General features: G+C 33.5%; 1 protein-coding gene across 1 annotated transcript in view; it reads left to right on the forward strand.

Annotated features, from left to right (window-relative positions):
- The window catches only part of LOC118195476 (very-long-chain 3-oxoacyl-CoA reductase-B-like), a 128877-nt gene that overhangs the window by 90748 nt on the left and 13027 nt on the right, over positions 1-25102 (forward strand). The window contains exons 7-9 of the mRNA XM_085826682.1: positions 10205-10321; positions 11263-11328; positions 12503-12649. Coding sequence (XP_085682808.1) covers positions 10205-10321; positions 11263-11328; positions 12503-12649 — 330 coding nt within the window. The remainder of the gene's footprint in view (positions 1-10204; positions 10322-11262; positions 11329-12502; positions 12650-25102) is intronic.

Raw genomic sequence — 25102 nt, forward strand, 5'->3', positions numbered from 1 at the left:
TACCAGAAAGGACGTCCCAAAAGAATTACAGAAGAAAAAATTAAAATTAGGAGAAATCTGTGCGTACCAAAGAGGGAAAGTCTGTCTAATGAAATGGATGGATAAGAAAGCTGTATCTCTATTATCCACAATACACAACCCTATAATGATTGAAGTTCCATCTTACAAGGATGAAGTCAGAAAGAAACCAAAGGTAGTGATGGAATATAATAATACCATGGGAGGTGTTGATAGAATGGATCAGCATCTCACCAATTATCCAGTCACAAAGAAGAGAGGAAAGAAATATTACAAAAAAATATTCTTCCACCTTTTAGATGTATCGCTGTGGAATGCATTCGTTTTATACCAGAAGCATGGAGGAAAATACTCGCATTTGAATTTCAGACTTGATATAATTGATCGCCTGATTGAAAGACACGGGACTGTAAATGAAAAAAAAGGATGACCAGGAATTTTGCCCAATCCCTTACGATTGACTGAAAGGCACTTTTTAGAAGTGATTGCTCCCAGCGACAAAAAACTGAGACCAACGAGGCAGTGCTTTGTGTGCTGCTATAAAAGAAACGATTTTGGTAAAAGAGTGAGAAAAGAAACTAGATATTTTTGTCCCGACTGCGATGTTGGACTATGCTTGTCACCGTGTTTTAAAATTTTTCATACAAAAGCTGAATTTTAAAAGATATTAGATGTAAGTATAATAATAAATTCTCTTTTCTAATATCCATTTCTGTAAAGTGTTTCCCAGATCGCTTATTTCACCGGAAAAAAGCCAACTTTAAGTAAAAATGTAATTTTTCGTTGTAAATAAAAATTATCATAACTTCATAAATTCAACACTTATAATAGTTTTGACTCTTGATTTGAGTTTCTAGAATCGATTTTAAAATAAAATTGTTTTTGAAAAATAAGCTTATTTTTTTACACAATATGTCAGAAAAAAGAGACTGTTAAGTGGTTAATAGCACTTAAACAACTTTTAAATTGTTGGTAATAATTCTACAACTATTGCATGCACATTAACTAATGGCATAAAAACCTTAACCAGAACATTATAATTCAATCACTTTTAAAACAAAAGTTAACAATTTACCAACATATAGGAATAAAAAATTGAGCTTACCAAGATGGATAACAGAGTGGCTATATATTGTAACCGAAAAGGGAAGTGCACAACTACATGATATGGCAGTCCTATATGCAAAATTTCAACTTTCTGAGGCTACTCATATTTGAGTTATAAGAGATATGTATGTACGTATAGACATCACGAAAAAATTTCTTTTGAAGTCATTTTACATCCGTTTTGGAAAAAAAATAGCTTTTTATTCTGTCCGTATGTACAGATGTCACACAAAACATGGTTCAAATGGATTTGAGAGTGATCGAAATGGTTATTTTCATTGAAATATGATACCCAAAATTTTCCATGATTACAGTACTGTCTTTTCTTCGTACAAAGAAGTAAGATGGTTTGTCACTGACAAATGTTACTGGAAGGAAAGATGAAAATAGTAAACTACTAAAATGGTAATTGATAATGGACTGTTAGAAATTCTATGATAATTTTAAATCTCAGCTTGAGGTAAATTAAGGATCAACTGTGACCATTTCTGAAATAAAAAAACTCATTTATAATTTTGGTATGATGTTAATAATATTGTATTTACTCTGTGACTACTTATTTTACTACATGAAAACTCAAAGGAGGAAAATATGTGATATATATGCCAATTCTAATGATATGATTTAAATTAAAACAAAGCACATTAAGAAGCTCACATAAAAACACACTGTTATATTATGCATTTTAAAGAACTTATCAAAGTAGTTTCCTATTTGTTCATATATTTTACATTATTACCATAAATCAGAAGTTTCTAAATCATATGCTGACAAATTTAGAGAGAAAAATATGTGAGTAAATATGGTATTTTGATTTTCCTGCAGCTGTGTTTTATTGTTATTTATAAATATACAGATTGTTTCAAAACTTGCCATTCAAATTTCGTGGGGAGGTAGGGAAGACATCAGGAAATCGATTTCACATAGGAAAGTATGACCGCAAACTTTCTAAGGTATTTCTCCTGCCTTCTTGGCATACCCTCGTGTTGTGGTGGTCTGCATGCTGGGTGCGTATTCCAGAGGTCCGTGGTTCTATTCCCGGTGAGGGCATTGCTCATTTTTCATCTTGCGTGCTTTCAAAAAATACCTAATGTTACTACAGTTACACCCGAACTAAAAGGGTGGTGGATGATGATTCTCCATGTGAGGATTTGGTGATAAGGGCCCCTAAAATCCCCAACCACCCTTCAGAAGGGGAAGTATATATGGTATTTCTCTCGCCTTCGTGGTGTGGTGATCTGCATGCTGGGCACATATTCCAGAGGTCTGTGATTCAATTCCTGGTGAGGGCATTGTTCATTTTTCATCTTACCTGCTTTCAAAAAATACTTAATGTCTTTACAATGTCATCTACATGAATAAAATGGACAAGTAAAGTTAATAGAAGGAAACAGCACAGTTAACAATGTGATGCCATCAAGGTAAAGTAAAGGTTCACAGGAGGTGCTAAAAATTTCGACCATTTACGAGAACACAGGATTCACAGCGCCATTGCATTGACTGCCAAACATTTCAAAAATGCCTGGTATATCATGGACAGTTCCTGCAGCGCCTGTCATTTGTGCAACAAGATCCATTACACTGTGGACGGGAGTCTTATGCACATGTTCCTTCATGCCCCCCCCACAAAAAAAGGAAATCTATGAGCCATAAATCAGGTGACCTGGGTGGCCAAGCAGTCGATCCACCTCTGCCAATCTATCGAGCTTCGAATGTTCGGTTCAGGTAATCACGCACATCACTTGTGCTATGGGCTGGAGCCCCATCATGTTGATACCACATATCTCACCAGATATGCACAAGAACAGTGCCCAGTAAAGTTGGTAATACTTGTCTTGAGAAAGATTAGGTGTTTCTGGCCGTCCATTCAGGGAGGTAGCAAGTAAAGTCCCAACAAACAGTCACCAATGATTCCAGCCGACACATTTATCGCAAAACGATATTGCACAGCGTGACTTCTCTTACGATGGGGGTTGTCACAAGCCCACACATGTGAATTGTTTGCGTTGAACACACCTTCAGGAGTGAATGAAGGTTCATCTGTAAAAAGGACAGAAGCTGGAAACTGGGGTCCATGGCCCATTTCTACATGAACCATTGTGTAAATTCCACACACTTCAGACAATCATTAAGATGCCGTAACTTCACCCCCTTGTAAATGGTAAGGATGCTCATATTCCTTGTGCAGTATCTGCCACACTGCTGAGTGAGAGACCCTAAGTTGTTGAGCAATAGCTCATGTGCTTGTATTTGTATTAGCTTCAATGAACTGTAGGACTTGTTTTGCAATGTGAACAGTCTGCATCAGTCATCTTCCTGTATCCTGCATGTTGCTCACAGTGAACCACATTAACACAGATTGCGATGAACACATGCAAACATTTGATGCTGCAGTATTCTTCTGTTGGGTATCTATCTTTATAAACTTATCTAGCTTGGTGGCCGCTTTCTCCAGCTGCCCCATATGCAAGATGCATATTCGCTAGCTCTTGATGCATAAAATGTGTTCCGTCTTTTTGGTAGATAGGTGGCGCTCTTGATGCGCGCCGATGAAAAAAATATATCACTTGACGCTTGAACAAGAAGAATGACGCATGTCATATTTAGTTGATGCTTGATTATGTTTCATGGCCGCTATAGGCGGAAGTAATATAAGTAATATAAGTTTATCGTTAATAAATGTTATTTCTATGTTCTGTGAACTCTTGAAATTTTGATTGAAATTCTAATGCTCTCCCAACCTTGACTCCTGAAACGAAACGATCTTTGAATTTATGACTCATGAAGAGAGACACCATACATTTTTCTGGTGTCTGAAACCCGCGACAAGGGGAATTACCTTTTGAAAGGTAAGAAATTTGATTTATTTGTTCTTGGTATCGATCTTTGAAAACGAAACATAATGGATGATTTAGCAAAAGAGAAAAAGAAACGTGCTATTGTACGTAGTAAAGTTACTACACTTCTAAATAAACTTGAGAAATTATTATCGGAAGAATTAAGTAAAGAACATCTAGAAGATTTAAATTCATCATATGAATTGTTAATTGAATACCATGAGAAACTTAAAACTCTTGACTCAAAGATCGATGCTCTCATAATTGATGAAAAAGAATATGATAACGAACTACTTGTATGTGAAGAGTATGATGAAAAAATTATAACGTTTAAAGCTAAGATTGTTAGTAAAGTAAAGAAAATTAACAGTAATGAAGTTGTTGAAAGAAGTATAATTGCAACTAGTAATGGTATTAGTAGTACTCTGAATGGTAATAATGTTGTTACAAGTAGTGCTTCAGTAAAGTTACCTAAATTAAATATTGAAAAATTTGCTGGTGATCCCAGTAAATGGCTCGAATTCTTTAATTCGTATGATAATGCTATTCATTCTAATCCAAGTTTATCTAAAATAGATAAGTTTACATATTTGAAAAGTTTATTATCTGGTTCAGCATATAATTGTGTTTCTGGTTATGCTTTATCTGAAGAAAATTATGATTTATGCATTAAAAGTTTAGAAGAGAGGTTTGGTCGTAAAGATGTTATTATATCAAAATTCATGCAGATGTTGTTACAGTTAGGACCAGTTAAAAGTTCTTCAAATGTTTTTGAGTTAAGAAAGCTCTATGATCAGTTAAAAATCTGCATTAGAAATTTAAGTAGTTTAGATGTTACTAGCGGTTCATACAGACAGTTATTGAACCCAATAATTCTTAAATTGTTACCTGAAGATTTAGCTCTTGAATTCCATAGAAAAAGAACATCTAACCAAAATATAGAAGTAAGTGAATTAATAGAGTTCATTAAAATAGAAACTGAATGCCGAGAAGCAAGTATTTTGATTAATAGCTCAAAAGGTAATAAATACACAGGGGTTAATCCTAAACAAGGGTTAAAAAATTATAAAGTCAAATCACAAGCTTCTGCTTTTAACACATCGGTAAAAATGTTTTGCATATTCTGCAAATCAAACGAACATACATCTGCCAGATGTTTGAAATTTTCCGACGAACAAAAACGAAACAAATTGAAACATGAAGGTCGCTGTTACAGATGCTTTCTGAGATCACATTTGCGGGCGTTTTGTCGATCAAAAATATGACCACGCGAACATTGTAACGAGAAAAATCATAATAAACTTTTCTGCCGTTTGAAATCGAAAGAAATGGAAGATGTTAACTCCTCAGATACGCAAAATAAAACTTTAGTATCTACTTCCCACTGTAACACTCTAAAACCTGAAAATAGTGTGCTTTTACAGACGTGTTCCGTTATTGCTCAAAGCAAGAATAAATCGAGAATCGTAAGATTATTAATTGATTCAGGTAGTGAACGAAACTTCATCACCCACAAGTTAGCGTGCGATTTATAATTGCAAGTCATTAGAAAAGAATTTCTAACAATTTATTCGTTTGGAAATCAGCGCGGTAACTCGCAAGAATTTGATGTATATAGTCTAAAAATAAAAAATAAAAACGATGATCGCTGCCTTGTTGTAGAAGCTATAGGGATAGAATTAATATCATCAATAGAATTCCAGGCGCCATCAACATGTCAAAACATTAAAGAATTTATGACTAAAAAGGGCTTGTAACTTTCGGATACAAGTCCCGTTAATGAGAACATAAATATTCTGCTTGGCGCGGAGCATTTCTGGTATATACAAACAGGAAGTAATTCAATGATAAATGATGGTTTGTTTATAGTACCGACCATATTTGGATACACAGTGATGGGTAAAGTAAAAAATAATAATACTCGAATTAATGCGTTGTTTTTATCTGCCGTTGAAGGAAACACATTTGATTTGCAGTCATTTTGGAAATTGGATTCGCTAGGAATTGAAAATGAAAACAAAACATTTTCGGAAACTGATTTGGATACTATTAAGCATTTTAACGACAGTTTAAAATTTAATAACGGCAGGTACGAAACAAAACTCTTTTGGAAAGACAATAAATCACAACTCGCTGATAATTTTTTCGTTGCTAAACAACGATTTCTAGGATTAAAGCATAAATTAAAGGGAAATGATTTCCTATATAATGAATATGATAATATAATTAGAGAACAAGTTGAATGGGGGATTGTTGAACAATGTAAGTTTGTTGAAAATGAACCTAACTGTTATTATATGCCTCATAGGCCCGTTATACGTGAAGGAAAAGTAACAACAAGAATAAGAATAGTTTATGATGCCTCTTCTAAGTCTGAAGGAGCTAAATCGTTAAATGAATGTTTGATATCAGGCCCTAATTTAAATCCTAACCTGTTGGATATAATTTTAAAATTTCGCGTACATAAAGTTGCATTTTGTGCACACATAGAGAAGGCTTTTCTCCAAATTCAAATTGATAGTGAAGATAGAAATTTTTTAAAGTTCTTGTGGTTTGACCATTCTTACGACGATAGTGACAATAGTTTAGGCTTTGAGGTTTTCTGAATGTGCCGAGTGCCGTTTGGAATGACAACAAGTCCGTTTATTTTGTCCGCCACTATCAAACATCATATTAAGGGTTATGAAAAGAAATATAGCAAAGCTGTTGACATGTTAAATAAGTCCCTATATGTTGATGACCTTATCCATGGAGCAGACTCCGTTGAAGAAGTTTTCTCATTATCAACTGATGCAGTTAAAATTCTTCAAGACGCTGGTATGAACTTAAGAAAATTTGAATCAAATTCCGTATCTTTAAAAAATCATTGGCAAGATATTGGTTTAATTAATAAGGAAGATAATTTGGATAAGAAAACGTTAAAGGTGCTGGGAATAATTTGGGATTTGGATGAGGACACATTGAAATTAGATGTACAAGAACTTTTACAACCAGTTGACTGGAAACATGTTACAAAGCGAAAGGTATTACAGATTGTGGCAAAAATTTATGACCCAGTTGGATTCATTGCACCCTTTGTTATCAGAATAAAATTCTTATTACAAGAGTTATGGGAATTGGGTATTGATTGGGACACAATTTTGCCCAGTTATTTGAGTGAAAAATTCAAAACTTGGTACTTTGAAATTGAAGTTATTCTCAACTTGTGTATTCCTAGAAAATACATATTAAATGATGAATGTGTAAATTTCGATAAAATAGAGCTTTTTGTCTTTTGTGACGCCAGCCTCAAGGGATATGGAGCTATTGCATATTTTCGTGATCCTGATTCTTGCTGTACGTCTTTTGTTCTTTCAAAGAGCCGTGTATTCCCACTTAAAAAATTAACCTTGCCTCGTTTAGAACTTATGGGAGCCATTATTGCCGCAAGAATAGTTAAATATTTAAGGAAATTATTTAATATCCAAGAAGATAATGTATTTTGTTTTAGTGACTCTAAAATTGTTCTTCACTGGATCAGGGGTACCGCTGATAAATGGAAACCCTTTGTTGCTAATCATGTACGGGAAATACAAGATGTTGTATCACCTTCGCAATGGAAATACTGTAAGAGAAATGACAATCCGGCTGACATGGTTTCACGTGGATTAAGAGCTTCTGATCTAGTGGAAAATAAACTTTGGTTCAATGGACCAGTGTGGTTAAAAGAGAAAATTTTACCTTCATCATCTTTTGATCCTTTGATCGAGCCTATGGTGGAAGAGGTACAGATAGAACAGCGTCAAACTACTGTATGTTCTGTTATTAGCCAAGAGGCTGAATTTGAATTGACATCCAGGTTTTCATCCTGGAAAAAATTGAAACTCGTAACTGCATGGTGTATAAGATTCTGCCACAATATTAAACCTACATCTTTAAAACTCAAAGGTTTTTTAACAGTTCAAGAATTGGATAAGGCAAGCGATTTGATTTTTAAAATCATGCAAAATTCCGAATTTAGAGAAGAAATTAGACTTTTGAAAGCAGGGAAGAAATTGAATCTCAGCAGTAAAATCCTGAAATTAAATCCTTTTCTTGATAGAGAAGAAATCCTTAGAGTCGGTGGTAGACTCTGTAACTCGAATCTTTCAGAAAACACAAAGTATCCAATCATTCTTCCCAAAAGTCACCAAGTTACTGAATTGATAGTCAAACACTTTCACGAAGTGAACCTTCACGGAGGAGCCACATTAACATTATCTGCTCTGCGACAGAAATATTGGATCGTTAATGGCCGAGAAATTGTAAGAAAAATAATTTGGAAATGTATAAAATGTTTTAAAAATCGAACAAGCACATCCAGTCAGATAATGGGCGACCTACCTGCTTCTCGCGTATTGCCGGATAGAACATTCTCGAATACAGGACTAGATTTTGCAGGCCCCTTTTTAATTAAAGCTAGGAAAGGAAGAGGAGGAACGAGATATAAATATTACGTTTGCCTTTACATATGCTTCACCACAAAGGCCATTCACCTAGAAGTGTTCAGTGATCTAACAACTGAAGCATTCCTAGCATCTCTGAAAAGATTTGTGTCACGCAGAGGAAAACCCAAGAAAATCTTTTCCGATAGAGGCACGAACCTCGTTGGGGCTGATCGAGAATTAAGAAGATACATAGCTACACTTTCCTCTGACGAAGCATTTCAAAACTACCTGAGCGGTGAAAATATTCAATGGATCTTCAATCCTCCTGCTGCCCCTCACTTTGGAGGCCTTTGGGAGGCTGGAGTGAAACAAATGAAGATTCACTTAAAGCGGACTATTGGGACCCAGGTTCTGACATACGAAGAATTTCACACCTTAATTACACAGATCGAGGCGTGTTTGAATTCAAGGCCAATAGTTTCCATCTCATCTGACCCTGAAGATTTTAATCCTTTAACACCTGGACATTTCCTAATTGGGACTACATTAACAGCAATTCCTGAACCTGATCTTACAAATAATAAGCTAACCCCTGCTGAAAGATGGAAATTGACACAGCAAATTTTCCAGAGCTTTTGGACACGTTGGTCTAGAGATTATCTTTCACAATTACAAGGGCGTACCAAATGGTTGAGGGATAAACCAAATTTAGCCCTCAATGACTTAGTCTTGATAAAGGATGAAAATAATTAAAGTGGCGACTTGGACGAGTAATTGAACTATATCCTGGTGCTGATGGAAAAGTTCGTGTTGTGAAACTAAAAACTTTATTGGGCAAAATGAAGCATCCTATACATAAACTTTCTCGCTTACCATTGAGTGAATAAGACTCTAAAAAAAAAAAAAAAAAAAGAAAAAAAAAAAGAAGAAAAAAAAAAAACATTAATTGTATATTCATAATTTGTGTCTTTATTATTATTACTAATTCAATTGTGTTTCAGATTCAGAGAATGGACCACAATTGTGGATTATGGTAATTTAGCAGTTTCATTATTTTGTTTTCCTTCTAGAGGTTGTAAGTATGTTTTATTTGTAAAATTTTGTGCTAAATTTAATGTTGTTATTCAATTTAAATTTGTCATTATGCATTTTTATTTTATATGATATACTGTTCAACTTTGGAAAACTTGTCTGAATCTAAAATTGAAGATCTTTATAATAATGTTGTAATGAACCAATGTTCATCGGGGCGGAGTATGTTCCGTCTTTTTGGTAGATAGGTGGCGCTCTTGATGCGCGCTGATGAAAAAAATATATCACTTGACGCTTGAACAAGAAGAATGACGCATGTCATATTTAGTTGATGCTTGATTATGTTTCATGGCCGCTATAGGCGGAAGTAATATAAGTAATATAAGTTTATCGTTAATAAATGTTATTTCTATGTTCTGTGAACTCTTGAAATTTTGATTTGAAATTCTAATGCTCTCCCAACCTTGACTCCTGAAACGAAACGATCTTTGAATTTATGACTCATGAAGAGAGACACCATACAAAATGATTCATTTTATCACTAGTAAGTCAGTTTGTACACTGATGACAGCAGAAGTGGTTGGGCAAGCTGTACATTGGTTGGGTACACACACAGCACTCTCGTGTTCATTTGCAGACACTCTTTCCTGTGTGAAATCAGTTTCCTGATGTCTTCCCTAACAATAAGTTTTGAAACACCTTGTATATGAATATCTGTGAAGTTACTGAATAAAAATTTCTTATTTTACATTTTTATATTTCTTTTTATCATTTTTTCTTATTAATATTTATAAAATTTTTTAGATGAGCTTGCTTGTCCTTCCCCAAATGGAACAGCGGCGAAAAGGAGTTATTATTAATGTCTCCTCACTTAGTGCATTGTCCCCTGTGCCCTTGTTAAGTGTATACAGTGCTTGTAAGGTAGTTCAGTTTTGATCATAAATTTCAAAAATTCATGTAAAAGTATTAACATTTTTAGTTGCATATAGATAAATTGGCTGATTGAAATTTCTGTATTTTATTGCATGTTCTTTTGTAAATTAGTGTTGTTTACAGATTTCTTTTTAAAATCAAACTTAAAAAGCTAATATTGGTGTTACTGAAACATTTTTTAGTATTTTCTTTGAATCTTTATTAATTTTTAAAGTATTTACATAAATGCTGTAATTATTATGCACAGGCAGTTTTTAATTTCACATTTAAAATTTGTGGTCTAGCCTGATATTTGAAGTAATTTCAGTGATTTAAAATTTTTTTGTGTGTAAAGTTAAGTTTTTTTTTTTTTTTTTTTTTCCCTATTTTACTTTTTTTAGAAAAGAATAATGTATGTTATTCATCCCCCCCCGGAATAGCTTGACTCATTAGTTATTTAGCTGTCTCACCATCCAGAATGTTGCCTGTGCGGCACTATAGTAGGTAGGCCTATATTTGCCCCTATAGGAATACATACAAGCCTTATGCTAGAGCTGAACCCTTATCTTTGTTTTTTGTGTAGCACCTCTGCTAACCATTATACCATTCAGTATTTTATGCAAATTGCAGTTGTTTTATTCATGAAAGCTTCTGAGTTAAATTATTATAATATATTCCTTCAAATTATGCAATGTTAGTATAAAATTTTTTATGCATCTAATATATATTAGAAATTCATTTTTGATGCCCATGTTAAAAAATAAGAATCAGAAATATTGAAAAATTAGTTTGAAATGCCTCCATATGCCTTCTTCCATTAACAATTTCAGTATACTTTCTTCTGTTAATAATAAATTCTGGAAAATTGTAATTTTTGAGCAACACCTTTAGAGATGAAAGGATTGTTTTATGTAGATTTTATTTTAATAACTGAAATTCTTTCCTTATAGGTCTATGTAAATTTTTTTACTCGAGCTACTCAGGAGGAGTATAGTTCTAAAGGTATTATTGTGCAAGTAAGTATTGTAATAGTTTTGAATTAAAAAAACTCAAGAAAAATGTACAAAATCCTTTTCTTTAATTATCAGCCTCCTCGAAGGAAAAGGCAGGGATATGTGGATACAATGAATTAAGTGTAATATGTGAATTTGGGAGAATTGTAGTATTAATTTTTAGAGTACTTGGGTGTTAGCTGATAATTGACATTACATTTCCGTCATATCTTCCATTATGTACAGCTTTTCTGGATGAGAATCAGAACATTCATAGTATTTTGGCCTTATGTTCTGTTGATAAATATTTGAAAGACCCCATTCATTTTGTACAGGTATGTGCTTGCTTAACTCTTGAGTTATTGTGCGCTTAGTGCCTGTGCTCAGTTTCAGTGCCTGTCAGATCTTGTGCATGGTTGTTCACTTGTTATCCATAAACTGAAAGTCAATCATTGCTATTCTTCTGTTATTATCCTGTTTACTGGTCTTGATATTGTAACATTTGTTGCTGACATGCATTTTTGTTAAAACATGTTTGGCAATTAAAATACTGGAGTATATTTTAACATGTTTATCTTTACATCATGTGTTCAGCATATGCCTGTCTTTTTTTTAAATTATATTCTCCATTATTAAAAATTTTCAAAATTTTTGTTGAATCTGTTATTTGCAACAGTTTATTTTTATGTATTCTCTACAACATCATACTTTCAAATAGAATGATTGCTACAAAGTGAATATTGCTTATCAAATCTTTATCAACTTCTGCCTTTCGCTTGCAGGTACCCTTTTCCATTGTGCATCATTGTCATTTTCATCTGAATTGCTCAAAATTAGTAACTTTTCTGCAAGAATCAGAATCAAGAACCTCTTACTAATATGTACATTTCCCATTGTTTGTAAGTTTCATATAAATGTATGTTTTAATAATGGAAAGTTTTCAGTTTCAAACATTCAGTATATTCAGTATTCAGTATATCAAGAAGCGGTATCCATGGCAATCAAAAATTAACATAACTGAAACTGAAGAAATTTTTAATCCCAAAGTGATTCTTTAAAGTTAGCTGCTGTAGTAAATTTTAAAATACTACTGCACAAAAATTGATGGTATTGCAGGAATTTCTTTTTATTTGTATGCATTTATGCTTCAAAATTCAAAATTATATGCCATGATTAATTATATCTTCTAAAATTTCAGTCAGTACTCCCAGGCTTTGTATCCACTAAAATGTCAAAGATGAGACCTAGTTTTACCACTTGCACACCTGAAGCATTTGTTCGCTGGGCACTGAAGACTGTAGGAGTTGAGAGTCAGACATATGGATATCCAGTTCACAAACTACAGGTTTGTAAAGCAACACTAATAAATCTGCTCTTTTTTGCACTTTTTCATAAAAGATGTATTTTCCCTTTTGAATTATCTTTTTCTACCCTGTCAAAAAATGTATTACAGTCAAAAGTCGTTAATCCGGACTTGTCGGGACTTCGGCGATTCCGGATTATAGATCATCAGTTTAAATCTGGTAAGATGGCATGCATAAATTACAAAATTAAAAATATTAAACCATAATTTATGAAATAAAGAACAATTATGATCTAAAGGGTGTCAAAATTTACAAAAAGAAAAAGCTTAATATTTATTTAAGTTGTTTAAGTTGCTTCGTTTCATGTGATAATACTTTCTCTTTAATTATATTAAACATATATAATTTCTTGTTTAGTTACAAAGTTCCGCTGTTCAAGTCCTATAATTGCTGTGTCCAGAATACCGACTAATTTGTCAATCAAAATTTTTTCGTTTTCAATAACCTCTGTGTCACTTTTTTCACTATCGGAAGCGAATTATAATGACGAGGAATTTGATTTAAATCATATCAAAGACGAAGTACAGCGAGATGAAATACTACATTTAGTAAGGAATTATAAGCCAAATAAAATAAAAGCATGTGCCCTGAAGATAAGGATAGTGCTGAGATCAACTTCCAATTCATTGCGCGCCCCAGCGTCCCCCCGCCGCCGCAGAGTAGTGTGAAATTGATAAACAGATTTTGGATTTCGAAACATACTTTCGCTTTGTAGATCCTTTATATATTAGTAAATATATATCAGAAATTCTATTTGACATAATCGAAACGTTCAAGCTTACTTTTATAAAATTGGTCTAACAGTCTGCAAAAAATAATAAGCCGGATCCAATTCGAAGATTAAGGAACAACGCAATCTGCAACATTAACTGAATTAGATAATTTTACCTTAGCTTATACCGTCCGTTATACATTAAATGCGCATGCGTAAACGTATTATGCACATGGGCACATGCATATTCGCAGCCGTAAAGGTCTTACGCGCAGGCATAAACGCCGAAACGTCAATACGACGCATGCGCAGAAAGCTTGTAGCTTTGAGGTCCGGATTATGGGTGTCCGAATTAATGACTTTTGACTGTATTAATTGTAAAATTATGCGGCTATTTTTAAATCTGATATCGTACTGTGCTGATTATAAAGTTAGTACTCCAGTTCTTAAACAGGGCAAAAGTTAATATTTATTAAAACATCCAACTTAAGAAAGAGCATTGCAACAATATATGTGAAAGAAGTGAAATTGGATTTACTTCTTTTTAATGTGAGAACACGTTGATGATATTCTTAGAGCTTCATGGGAAAAGAGAACTTCAGTAAAATTTTTGGTAAGCCAGCCTTCAGATATTCTGCATCAATAAATAAACCTAATTTACTCTAAAAACTTGTAGGAAGGAATAGCATTTGTATGTAGGGCATTCAGTAAGTTCTAAGACTGAATCTGATGTAAGAGCACTGTGAAGTTGAAATATTTTACAGCCATTTCATCAACCTCCTCTATCAATGCATCTATTTCATTCAATGATTTTGTTCTGCACTGTGTTAAAACTGGTAAGGTAAGAATGTCTGAGAAAAGTAACACCATCAGTCATTGCAACCAAGAATGATACAGTCAAAAGTCGTTAATTCGGGTTTATCACCAGTTAATATAAGCATGGCCTCAATCGGGGTGGTCTTCATGGCTCCAGAAACAGTACGTAAGCCCTGATTTTGAATTTTTTCTAAAGTATAGAGTACATTTTCCATGGCCACAACAAGTGGTTCACAACAGTAAGTCAGAAGGGGGGAGGAGAAAAGAATGATAAGTTTGGAGCAGGGTTTGTCTAGTGAAACCCCACTAAGGTGATTAAGGACTTCCTTCTCCAATATGTGTAAGACCTTTACGGCTGCGCATATGCGTGTGCGCATGCGCATAATACGTTTACGCATGCACATTTAATGTATAACTGATCGTATAAACTAAAATTATCTAATTATCTATTTCAGTTAATGTTGCAGATTGCGTTGTTCCTTAATCTTCGAATTGGATCCGGCTTATTATTTTTTGCAGACTGTTAGAGCAATTTTATAAAAGTAAGCTTGAACTTTCGATTATGTCAAATAGAATTTCCGATTTATATTTACTAATATGTAACGGATCTACAAAGCGAAAGGATGTTTCGGAGTCCATTAAACAAAAAGTGGAATTGCTGCAAAAAATGAATAAAGGCATATCCTTTGTTTATCTTTAACGCTGCGGGTGCAATTAATTGGAAGTTGATCTGTCAGCACTATCCTTATCTTCAGGGCAGATGTTTTTATTTTATTTGGCTTATAATTGCTTACTAAATGTAGTATTTTATTTCGATGTACTCCGTTTTTGATATGATTTAAATCAAATGCCTTGTCATTATAATTCGCTTCCGATAGCGAAGAAAGTGACAGAGGTTATTGAAAACGAAAAAATTTCGATTGACAAATTAGTTGGTATTCTCGACACAGCAATTATAGACTTGAACAGCAGAACTTTGTAACTGAACAAGAAATTATGTCTGCTTATAGAATTAAAGAGAATGTATTATCACATAAAAAACAAAGCAACTTAAACAACTTACATTGAAAGAAATGTTTAATAAAGTAAACAAAAAAATATTAAGCTTTTTTTTTTGTAAATTTTGATACCCTTTAGATCATAATTGTTCTTTATTTCGTAAATTACGTTTTCATATTTTTAATTTTATAATTTCTGCATGCCATTTTACCAGATTTAAACTGATGATCTATAATCCGGAAAAATCGATAACCCGGAATCGCCGAAGTCCCTACGAGTCCGGATTAACGACTTTTGACTATATAACACTAACCAAATATCTATAAGCACATGAAGAATGCATACGAGAAATTTGTCTCTTTATGTGCAACTGTTAAGATAATAGCAAATTTGTTTTTAAAGTCTTGGGAAATTGGAAAGTAACTGGAGAGTCATTGGGAAATGACCTGGGTTGTTTTTATCCAGCTGAAGGCACCACTGATGAAGTGTGCCCCAAACTGAAGGATATATTTAGTTTGCTACAGAAAGAATCTTCATGAATGTCAACAAATATCTAAGGCTTGTTTCTGCCATGTTCCAGATATGTTGATACGTGAAATAAAAACAAGTTGATTAAAGTCACCATAAAATATTAGCCATAATAAATGTTGAAGAACTGCCATTTTGTGACCTTATGGTAGAACATAAGATCTGTATTTACTACTGAGAAGATGCACTTGTAAAAGTATTTATTTAATGATGATATAGGAAACTGTTATATGTTATTTTGAAGAGTGCAACAAGATCTCTTTTTGAAGAATCAGAAGCTGACTGATAGATGCACTAAAGGCAATGCTGATCTTAGGAATTAGTTTAAAAGAAAATGATAAAGTGGCACACAAGATCTTTAGTCATTATGTGTTACGTACTTTTATTTTCTAATTTATATAGTTGCATCAGAATTTTAAGTAAATTTTTGCTACAGTAACATTGATTCGTCGGTACAATTTTGCCAGATTATTACGTCGAGTACTTTCAGAACTTTAGTTGTGCTTAATATTTATCATATATTTATTTTTATATTATTTATATTTATTTAAATTTATGTAATCTTTTCCTAGTATCACATTTAGTGCAGTGAAAAATATCAGATAACAAAAGAAGTAAATTAAGAAATTTTTTGCTTGTTATTTTAAAATGTGTAGAAATATAATTACGTCAAGTAATGCATTATAAATTTTTTTAAAAAATTAAATGCTCTGTTTTGTTTAAATGATATTCACTTTTTTTTATAAATGGAACACCTTAAGAAAATGGCGTATAGGATAAGGTTATTTTCCTTGTTGCAATATGTATATTTGTGCTCTTATTATTTTAATATTGTTGTGTGTACGGGTTCGTAATAAATTGAATGCACAAGTCCGCTAAAAATTCAATAAAATTTATTCCTATCACCAGAAATGAAACAAAATGCTGAATTTTTTCCCTCGCATATATTCATGCAATATCACAGAGTAGTTCTATTTTAAACTACTAAAACATTAAATAGAACTCAATCCATAACATAGAGAAAGCCAATCCAATTTCAAAATTTACTGCAGCTAAGTAAACAACAACAGTGTTGCATGTATGTGGCAACACACTAGCTGCTTGTTGAACTGAAGTAATCATCAGTTCATATTAGGTTGTAATAAACAATGTGTTATGTGAGTATAATGTGTAGTAATGTCACTTACTTATTGATCAAGTAATATTAACATGAATACAACATGGTGTAGTCACGTGGAGTAGTATTAAAACTAATAACCAGGCAATCCCTTTGGTTGTTTTTCCTCTCAACAGATGCAAGATGGAATTTTATCGCCCACCTCTAGGCCTAAGTTTTCATGGCAACGTGGCCAAAAACTGGTGCAGGTTCAAGTAGCTGTTCCAGACTTATATGAAAGCTTCAGGAAATGCTTCAAAAGATTCAGATGAGAAAATTGCTTTATTTTTAAATGCCGCTGGTGAGGAAGCAGTTGAAGCGTTTAACATGCTCAGTCTTTCAACAGGAGATCAGGGCAACTATGCAAAATTACTTGAAAGGTTTGAAGCTTTCCTGATGCTTAGAACAAATGTCATGATGGAGAGATTTTTATTCAATAAGAGAAAACAAGAAGAAGGAGAACTTTTTGATTGTTTCATGACTGACCTGAAAAAAACCGGTAAAATATTGCAACTTAGGTGAGGAGAGTGACTCAGTCGTATGTGATCACATTGTCCTTGGAGTCCTTGGAGCCAGTTTACAGGAGAGGATGCTGCTGCAAGAAAATAATCTGAGTTTGGACACAGCGATTGCGTTATGGAAAGTAACTTAATTGAGCAAAGTTCGTGCTCAAACGTTAAGAGAACATAATGTTGACAGTGTAACTAGAAGGAAAGTGAAGCAACATCAGGCAGGAGGAGCCAACTGAGACGTAGCAGTCACGAAATGTACGTACATTGCGCAGAGGATGGCATGATGACGCTTCAAATACTGAGATGTTTTTGTGTAAAAAATGCAACAGACATCACGTTAATGGACAATGTCCAGCATATAAAAAAAAATGCTTTAATTGTGGCAAACTAAATCACTTTTAGATTATATGCAGACTAAAACAGGTCCAAAATATTTCTCAGCATGATAACGCAGATGTATATAGCGAGTCTGATGATGAATTCTTCATGGATTCCATAAATGTCCAAAAAACTAAAAGTGTATGCTCAACATTGTCTACAAAAGAGTGGACTAAAACTGTAATTGTTGAAGGGACAAGTGTGACCTTTAAGTTAGACACAGGGTCTGAAATGCGTGTTTTGCCTGTGAAAATTTACAAAACACTGAGTGCTAAGAACTCTAATCTTAGTGTAATGTTTTATTAGAAGCATTTGGGAGGTCCAAGGTTAAACCTGATGGGTCGTTAATGCTACAATGTTCCTCAGATGGTGAGGATTATACTCTAGAGTTTTTAATTGTTTCTAGCAAGCATATATGTCTATTATTAGGACTTGATGCATGTGCTAAATTTGATTCAGTTCATAAATAATGTTGGAATATCAAATAAAGGTAAGCTGCATCAGTATACAACTGTTTTACCTCCATCTAAAGATCAATTTATTATTAATAATTCAGAAGTGTTTAAAGGTGTGAGAAAATTTAATGGATTGTGTAAAATCATAGTAGATGATCAGATAGCTCCTGTAGTGAGACCACCTCGTAGAGTACCATTTAATTTAAAACCTAAGCTTGAATTAAAATTAAACGAATTAGAGAGACAGGGCATTATTTCAAAAGTGGATTAACCTTTGAACTGGGTTAACAATCTAATAATAATTGAAAATGGATTCTTAAGGATATGACTTGATCCTCAAGATCTTAAAGCTATAAAAAGAGTACATGTGTTGATTCCAACAATTGAGGAGATTTTACCATAGCTATGTAATAAATCACCTACTCTGTTTTGTACTTAAAGGATGGGTTTTTTTCAAATAGCATTAAATGGGGCTACTAGTAAGCTTTGTACTTTTAGCTCACCATTTGGATGCTATAAATTCTTAAGGCTTCCAATGGGTATTTCCTGTGCACCTGAAAATTTTCAGAAACGCAATCTTGAAAATTTTGGTAATATACCAGGAGTATTGATCTATTTTGATGACATCCTCATTGCCGCTAGCACTGTACAAGAACATGATAAAATTTTAACAGAGGTCACCAATGGAGCTAAAAAACTCAATATTAAATTCAACAAGCAAAAACTTCAATATAGGGTTAGTGAGATTAAATATTTAGGTAATTTATTTATTGTATCAGGCATGCGACCTGATTCTGATCGAATTAAAGCCATTAGTGTGTTACAGGAACCTCAGAATAAGTATGAATTACAGCGTGTTTTGGGAATGTGTAATTATTTGAGGAAATTTGTACCACATTTTTAGGAGAAAACAGCCATATTAAGGGATATTTTGAAAAACGAAGTAGAATGGTAGTGGGTACAGCTACATTCTAAAGCATTCAGAGAATTAAAAAATTTAATTTCCGATGCACTCGTATTAGGAATATTTGATAGCAGTAAACCTATCACTATACAGGCAGGTATTTCTAAGCATGGGTTAGGTTGCTGCTTATTGCAGAATGGGCAACCAATTCCTTTTTCATCTAAATAATGCAGGAAAAAAAAACCTATGCTCAGATTGAGAAAGAAATTCTTAGTATAATAAATTTTACTATTACATTTATGGTAGAGAGGTAGAAGTGCTTACTGATCATAAACCATTAGTTTCAATTATGAACAAAAATATTGCTAATGTATTGTCAAATAAATTGCAAAGGATAAAAACCAAGCTCTTAAAATATAACTTAAAACTTAAATATTTGCCTGGGAAATATATGTATATTGCAGAAATCTGCACGTTCCTTTATTGATGCACACGCAAATAAAAACATGAATATTACAGAGATTGTTCATACACTAACAAAACAACTGCAAATGCCTGAAAGTAAGAAAAGGGAATTTCAGAAAGCTACTTTAGAAGATGAAGGGTTAATGTTAGTGAAAGAATATTGGCAATGGATGGCCTTTGAGCATTGATAAAGTTCCTAAAGAAGCAAGATCTTATTTCAAATTTAAAAATGAGTTGTGTTGAACAAGATTTAGTTTATATATATATAACAATTGAATTGTAGTACCTGTTGCATTAAAGAAGTGTATGTTAATATTATTGCATGAAGCTCACAGTGGGCAGGGTTTGTAGCGGTCCTTATAAGTGCTTATAAGTCCTTATATTTGAAAATAAAATATAAAGGCCCTTATAGGTGCTTACTTTTTCTTTAAAGCCCTTATTTTTTTTTTTGTTTTTAGTGCTTATTTTTTGCTTTTAGTTTTTTTTTTTTTTTTTTTTTTTTTTTTTAATGAACACGCAATTTTTCCCCGTACCAAAGCCAAAATTAAATAAACAACTTTTCTTCCTAATATGGAATGTCAAATGGTGAATCATACTCTCGGAAATAGCTTTTCCCCCTTTCTCTGCATTAACATAACCTTTGGTGTGTGCAGAGAGTACAGACAGGTGCCTGTAGTTCTGTTGGTCAAAGAATTGCGAAAGCAGTAGAAAATTCTGGTACATTCGGCATTCTTTTCCTCCCACCCAAATACTACACACGTTTGAATTTCTATCAAGATCTTAATAATTTGCATTCTCATATTCGTGTTTATTATGATCGTTATGCTTATATTACGCATATATTTATGAATGTTTATAATAACATAGTTGCAGTAACTGCTGAAGTATAATAAACTTCCAAAAATGGTTGTGTTTTAACACAGATTAGCTTTCTAAGGAATAATATTCGGAATGGCTTAAATGAAGGGAAAGTAATCAAATAGTCAAAATAATTTCATTTTTTTGGCCAATACATTATACAGTATGAAGGTTGGGAGTTTCTCCCCTTTCTCCGCAAAATCTCGAATATTGAAAGAAACTGTTACAATTCGCTGCAAAACAAGCAACAGACCGTTTTTTTTTTTTTTTTTTTTTTTTTTTTTTTCCCAATCTGGATTGAATAGGACTAAAAGTTCTGCGGTCTACCAACCCAACCGAAGAATGTTCTATTCTGGAAATTTAACTCAGTCTGTTGAAAATTAGAATGAAAAACACCCCCAGATTGGTAAGACTCTTTCTTTTTTCTCCCAATACCGGCAGCTGTTGAATCCGATTGCGTAATATCATGTAGGGAAGAGTTATGGCACACGTATTGCGCAATAACGTTTACGATATTTTGCAGAGATAATTAATTTTGATGTTCGGTCCAAGATTTGTTTATGAACACTTAAAAGAGTTTTACTGTGCTTGCAAAGCAGAATATTTTTATGTTCCGTTGGTTTGTTTTTATAAGATGCACATATCAAAATGTCAAAAGCATTTATTTAGCGGGAAAATCTAAAGAACTATCCCCCCCCCCTCCGCTCCTCTTTTTCAAGTTACGCTCGACTGCCCGAATATTCGCCAATTTTCAAGTATGCGAGTAGTTAAGCTTTTACTGTTAAAGGATGACTGCATGAAGCAAATTTCTATCTTCTGATTTCAGAAATGTTCCTCATTTTTACTTGAATTACTTTGCTTGCAATATCTGTTAAGGGAAAACTGATATACGATGAAAATTTAGAAAATGTTCAGAATTTAGATTTAAATTAGTTAAATATCAATATGAGTGGAAACATAAATTGTATTTATTATTAAGTTCCAAGCAAATAGAATAAATATGCCTTATTATTATTTATTTCCTCTATTTTGAACTGAAATTTCATCATTAACTCTTGTAATGTAGTTTAGTTCTGCATAGTTTTTTTTTTTTTTTTTTTCCCCCTCTCATTGTAAACTAGTTCTGTAAATTGAACTGTTATTTAAAATTTAAAAAAAAAAAAAAGTAATTATTTTCCATGGTTGAGGTAATGCTTATTCTCTCTTAATAAATACTGCATTTCTCATATTTTAAATTATGACTCTAGTTTTTAAGGTTATGCAGTTGTGTATAATGTAATTAGACAGGTGCTTATTTTTTTTTCTTAAAATGTGCTTGAAAAGTGCTTATAGTTGCTTATTTTTTTAGCTAAAATGTGGCTATGTCCCCTGTGTGGGGTTGGAAAATCAAAAGTGAATCAATCACATTTCAAATGCCTATGTTCGTAGGAGGATTACATCATTCAAAATTCGATGGCCCCATGTACCTTTGTTCTATCATAATGTGAGAAATATACATACATTTATGCAGATTTTTCATTATTTAATTTCTTTAAATATAACACCTTGCGATAATACTTTGTGGCAACAGTTTGAAAAGTTTTGCCATTTGTAGTGAATCGTCGCAAAATGAAAACAATTGTCCTTCAGGGACAAAGCCCCTTTGGACTAAAAAGTGCCTTAAATCATCAATGAATTACCATTTAGGAGATTCAGTATACAGTCAAGGCCGTAGTTACACTAATGTAGAGGTATTAATTATGAAAAACATATGTGCAGACCTCTTATTGGGCATGGTGATTTATTAAAAGATCATTCTTCTATTGAGATAGAATTTAAAAGTGACAGACCACCTCTTAGAATTTGTTCATTAGCAACTGTTCTTGTAGCCCCTGTGTCATTGTTCTCTAATGTAACGCCTGATTGTACACCTATTGTTACAAAGCCAAAATGCCAAATTGAAGAAGATAAAAAAAATTTTTTTTATTATTTTCAGTGGCAGATTATGAACAGTTACAGCAAAAAGCAAGAACATAGAAATACAGCAACACAATGAAAAAAAAAAAAAAAACAGCTGTAACAGAGTCCATTAATCTAACATATCATTTGCCTCCCAGTAACGCTCGGCAAGAAAAGTCTTGCACAGAGCAGGACAGTGGGGTAGATGTGCAGCGTCCATCACCTCTCCAGAGCTGCATAGAGTGCATATTGGAGAAGGAATGATTTTGAATCTATAAAGATGATATTGTAGGCAGTCATGTCCAGTGGCAAGACGGAATTCAGTGACCGCTGTACGCCTTGGGCTATTACACAAATTCGGGATAGCATTCTTCCAAGACTTATGAGAAACACGATGATAGAGATCTTCCTGACCACGTACTTTGAAAGATCTTCTAAGATCCCTAACAGTATAGAAAGGCAAAGGACAAGAAATGTTCTGCATGATTAAAGCACCCTTTTTTGCCAAGAAGTTGGCATTCTCGTTACCTGGAATCCCACAGTGGGCAGGAACCCACTGGAGGGCAATAGTTTTTTCAAGTGAAGCCAGGTTTTGTAGAAAATGTCAACAATCCAATATATCCTGCTATATAGGATTTTATCTGAAACGATAGCCAACAGAGCAGCTCGGGAATCACTGAGTATAACAACTCTTGTGAATTTTTACAAGTGGCATGGTAGCTAGTACAGAGCTGTGCGAATCGCAGCAATTTCACCGTCAAACGCAGAACCTCAGCCCACATGGATGTAGAAAGAGAAAATTTCGGAGAAATCTCCGGCACCTGCATTAGAGCCATCAGACAGGAGGGATCTATCAGTAAAGATCTGAAGCCACTCTGGCTCAGGGTAAAAAATGTTTAATGCTTCGAAAGCGAGGGCTCTCAAAATAGAGGAATCTGTATTACTTTTGGTTACTTTTTGACCCCGGTCAACATTAATACAGAAAGATTTCAAATTTATTGAAGTGGAACAAGTAATTCTGGTTCATTCATTAAACCAAGTGAATTTTTTAACTGAAAAACTCTCTGTAGAAAGTCCCTCTGGGTCTTTAGATTTCTAGTCAGATCTTGATTGACTTCATTCCAGAGAGAAAAACATCCAGGAATTCTAATGATTATTTCCCAGAGAATTAAGGCATTCTCTTGAATTACGGTTCTTAAGGGTTTATCACCAGTTAATATAAGCATGGCCTCAATCGGGGTGGTCTTCATGGCTCCAGAAACAGTACGTAAGCCCTGATTTTGAATTTTTTTCTAAAGTATAGAGTACATTTTCCATGGCCACAACAAGTGGTTCACAACAGTAAGTCAGAAGGGGGAAGGAGAAACGAATGATAAGTTTGGAGCAGGGTTTGTCTAGTGAAACCCCACTAAGGGGATTAAGGACTTCCTTCTCCAATATGCGTAAGACCTTTACGGCTGCGCATATGCGTGTGCGCATGCGCATAATACGTTTACGCATGCACATTTAATGTATAACTGATCGTATAAACTAAAATTATCTAATTATCTATTTCAGTTAATGTTGCAGATTGCGTTGTTCCTTAATCTTCTAATTGGATCCGGATTATTATTTTTTGCAGACTGTTAGAGCAATTTTATAAAAGTAAGCTTGAACTTTCGATTATGTCAAATAGAATTTCCGATGCTGGAGTTCCCAAAGGATCTACAAAGCAAAAGTATGTTTCGATGTCCATCAAACAAAAAGTGGAATTGCTGCAAAAAATGGATAAAGGCATATCCTTTTTTTCTCGAACCATTCCGAAATCTGTTTATCAATTTCACGCTGCTCTGTGGTCGGAGAGGGGACAACGCGGCACGCAATGAACTGGAAGTTGATCTGTCAGCACTATCCTTATCTTCAGGGCAGATGTTTTTATTTGGCTTATAATTCCTTACTAAATGTAATATTTTATCTCGATGTACTCCATCTTTGGTATGATTTAAATCAAATTCCTCATCATTATAATTCTCTTCCGATAGTAAAGAAAGTGACACAGAGGTTATTGAAAACGAAAAAATTTCGATTGACAAATTAGTCGGTATTCTCGACACAGCAATTATAGGACTTGAACAGCGGAACTTTGTAACTGAACAAGAAATTATATCTGTTTATAGAATTAAAGAGAAAGTATTATCACATAAAACAAAGCAACTTAAACAACTTACATTGAAAGAAATGCTTAATAAAGTAAACAAATAAATATTAAGCTTTTTTTTTTTTTTTTTTTGTGTGTGTGTGTGTGTGTAAATTTTGATACCCTTTAGATCATAATTGTTCTTTATTTCATAAATTACAGTTTCATATTTTTAATTTTATAATTTCTGCATGCCATCTTGGCAGATTTAAACTGATGATCTATAATGCGGAAAAATCGATAATCCAAAATCGCCGAAGTCCCGACGAGTCCGGATTAATGACTTTTGACTGTATTTAAATTTATCGCACAAGGGGATTTGGATACCCTTATACTTCAGCTGAAGATCCAGAGATTGGTGCATAAGTGAGAAAGTCGGAGAGTATGATTTATTTAAGTTCACCTCAATATTATTAGTATCACACCAAACTTCCAAAGCATTCAAGGCAGCATAGAGTTTAGTCTCTATGTTTCTCACTGCGCATTCTTTTTTAGAAACTTTCCAGAAAACCAAATCATCAGCATATAAGAGACACT

The sequence above is a fragment of the Stegodyphus dumicola genome, chromosome 1 (genome assembly GCF_044657685.1).
Source record: "Stegodyphus dumicola isolate Sdum_Otavi_A_Nest chromosome 1, ASM4465768v1".
NCBI lineage: Eukaryota > Metazoa > Arthropoda > Arachnida > Araneae > Eresidae > Stegodyphus > Stegodyphus dumicola.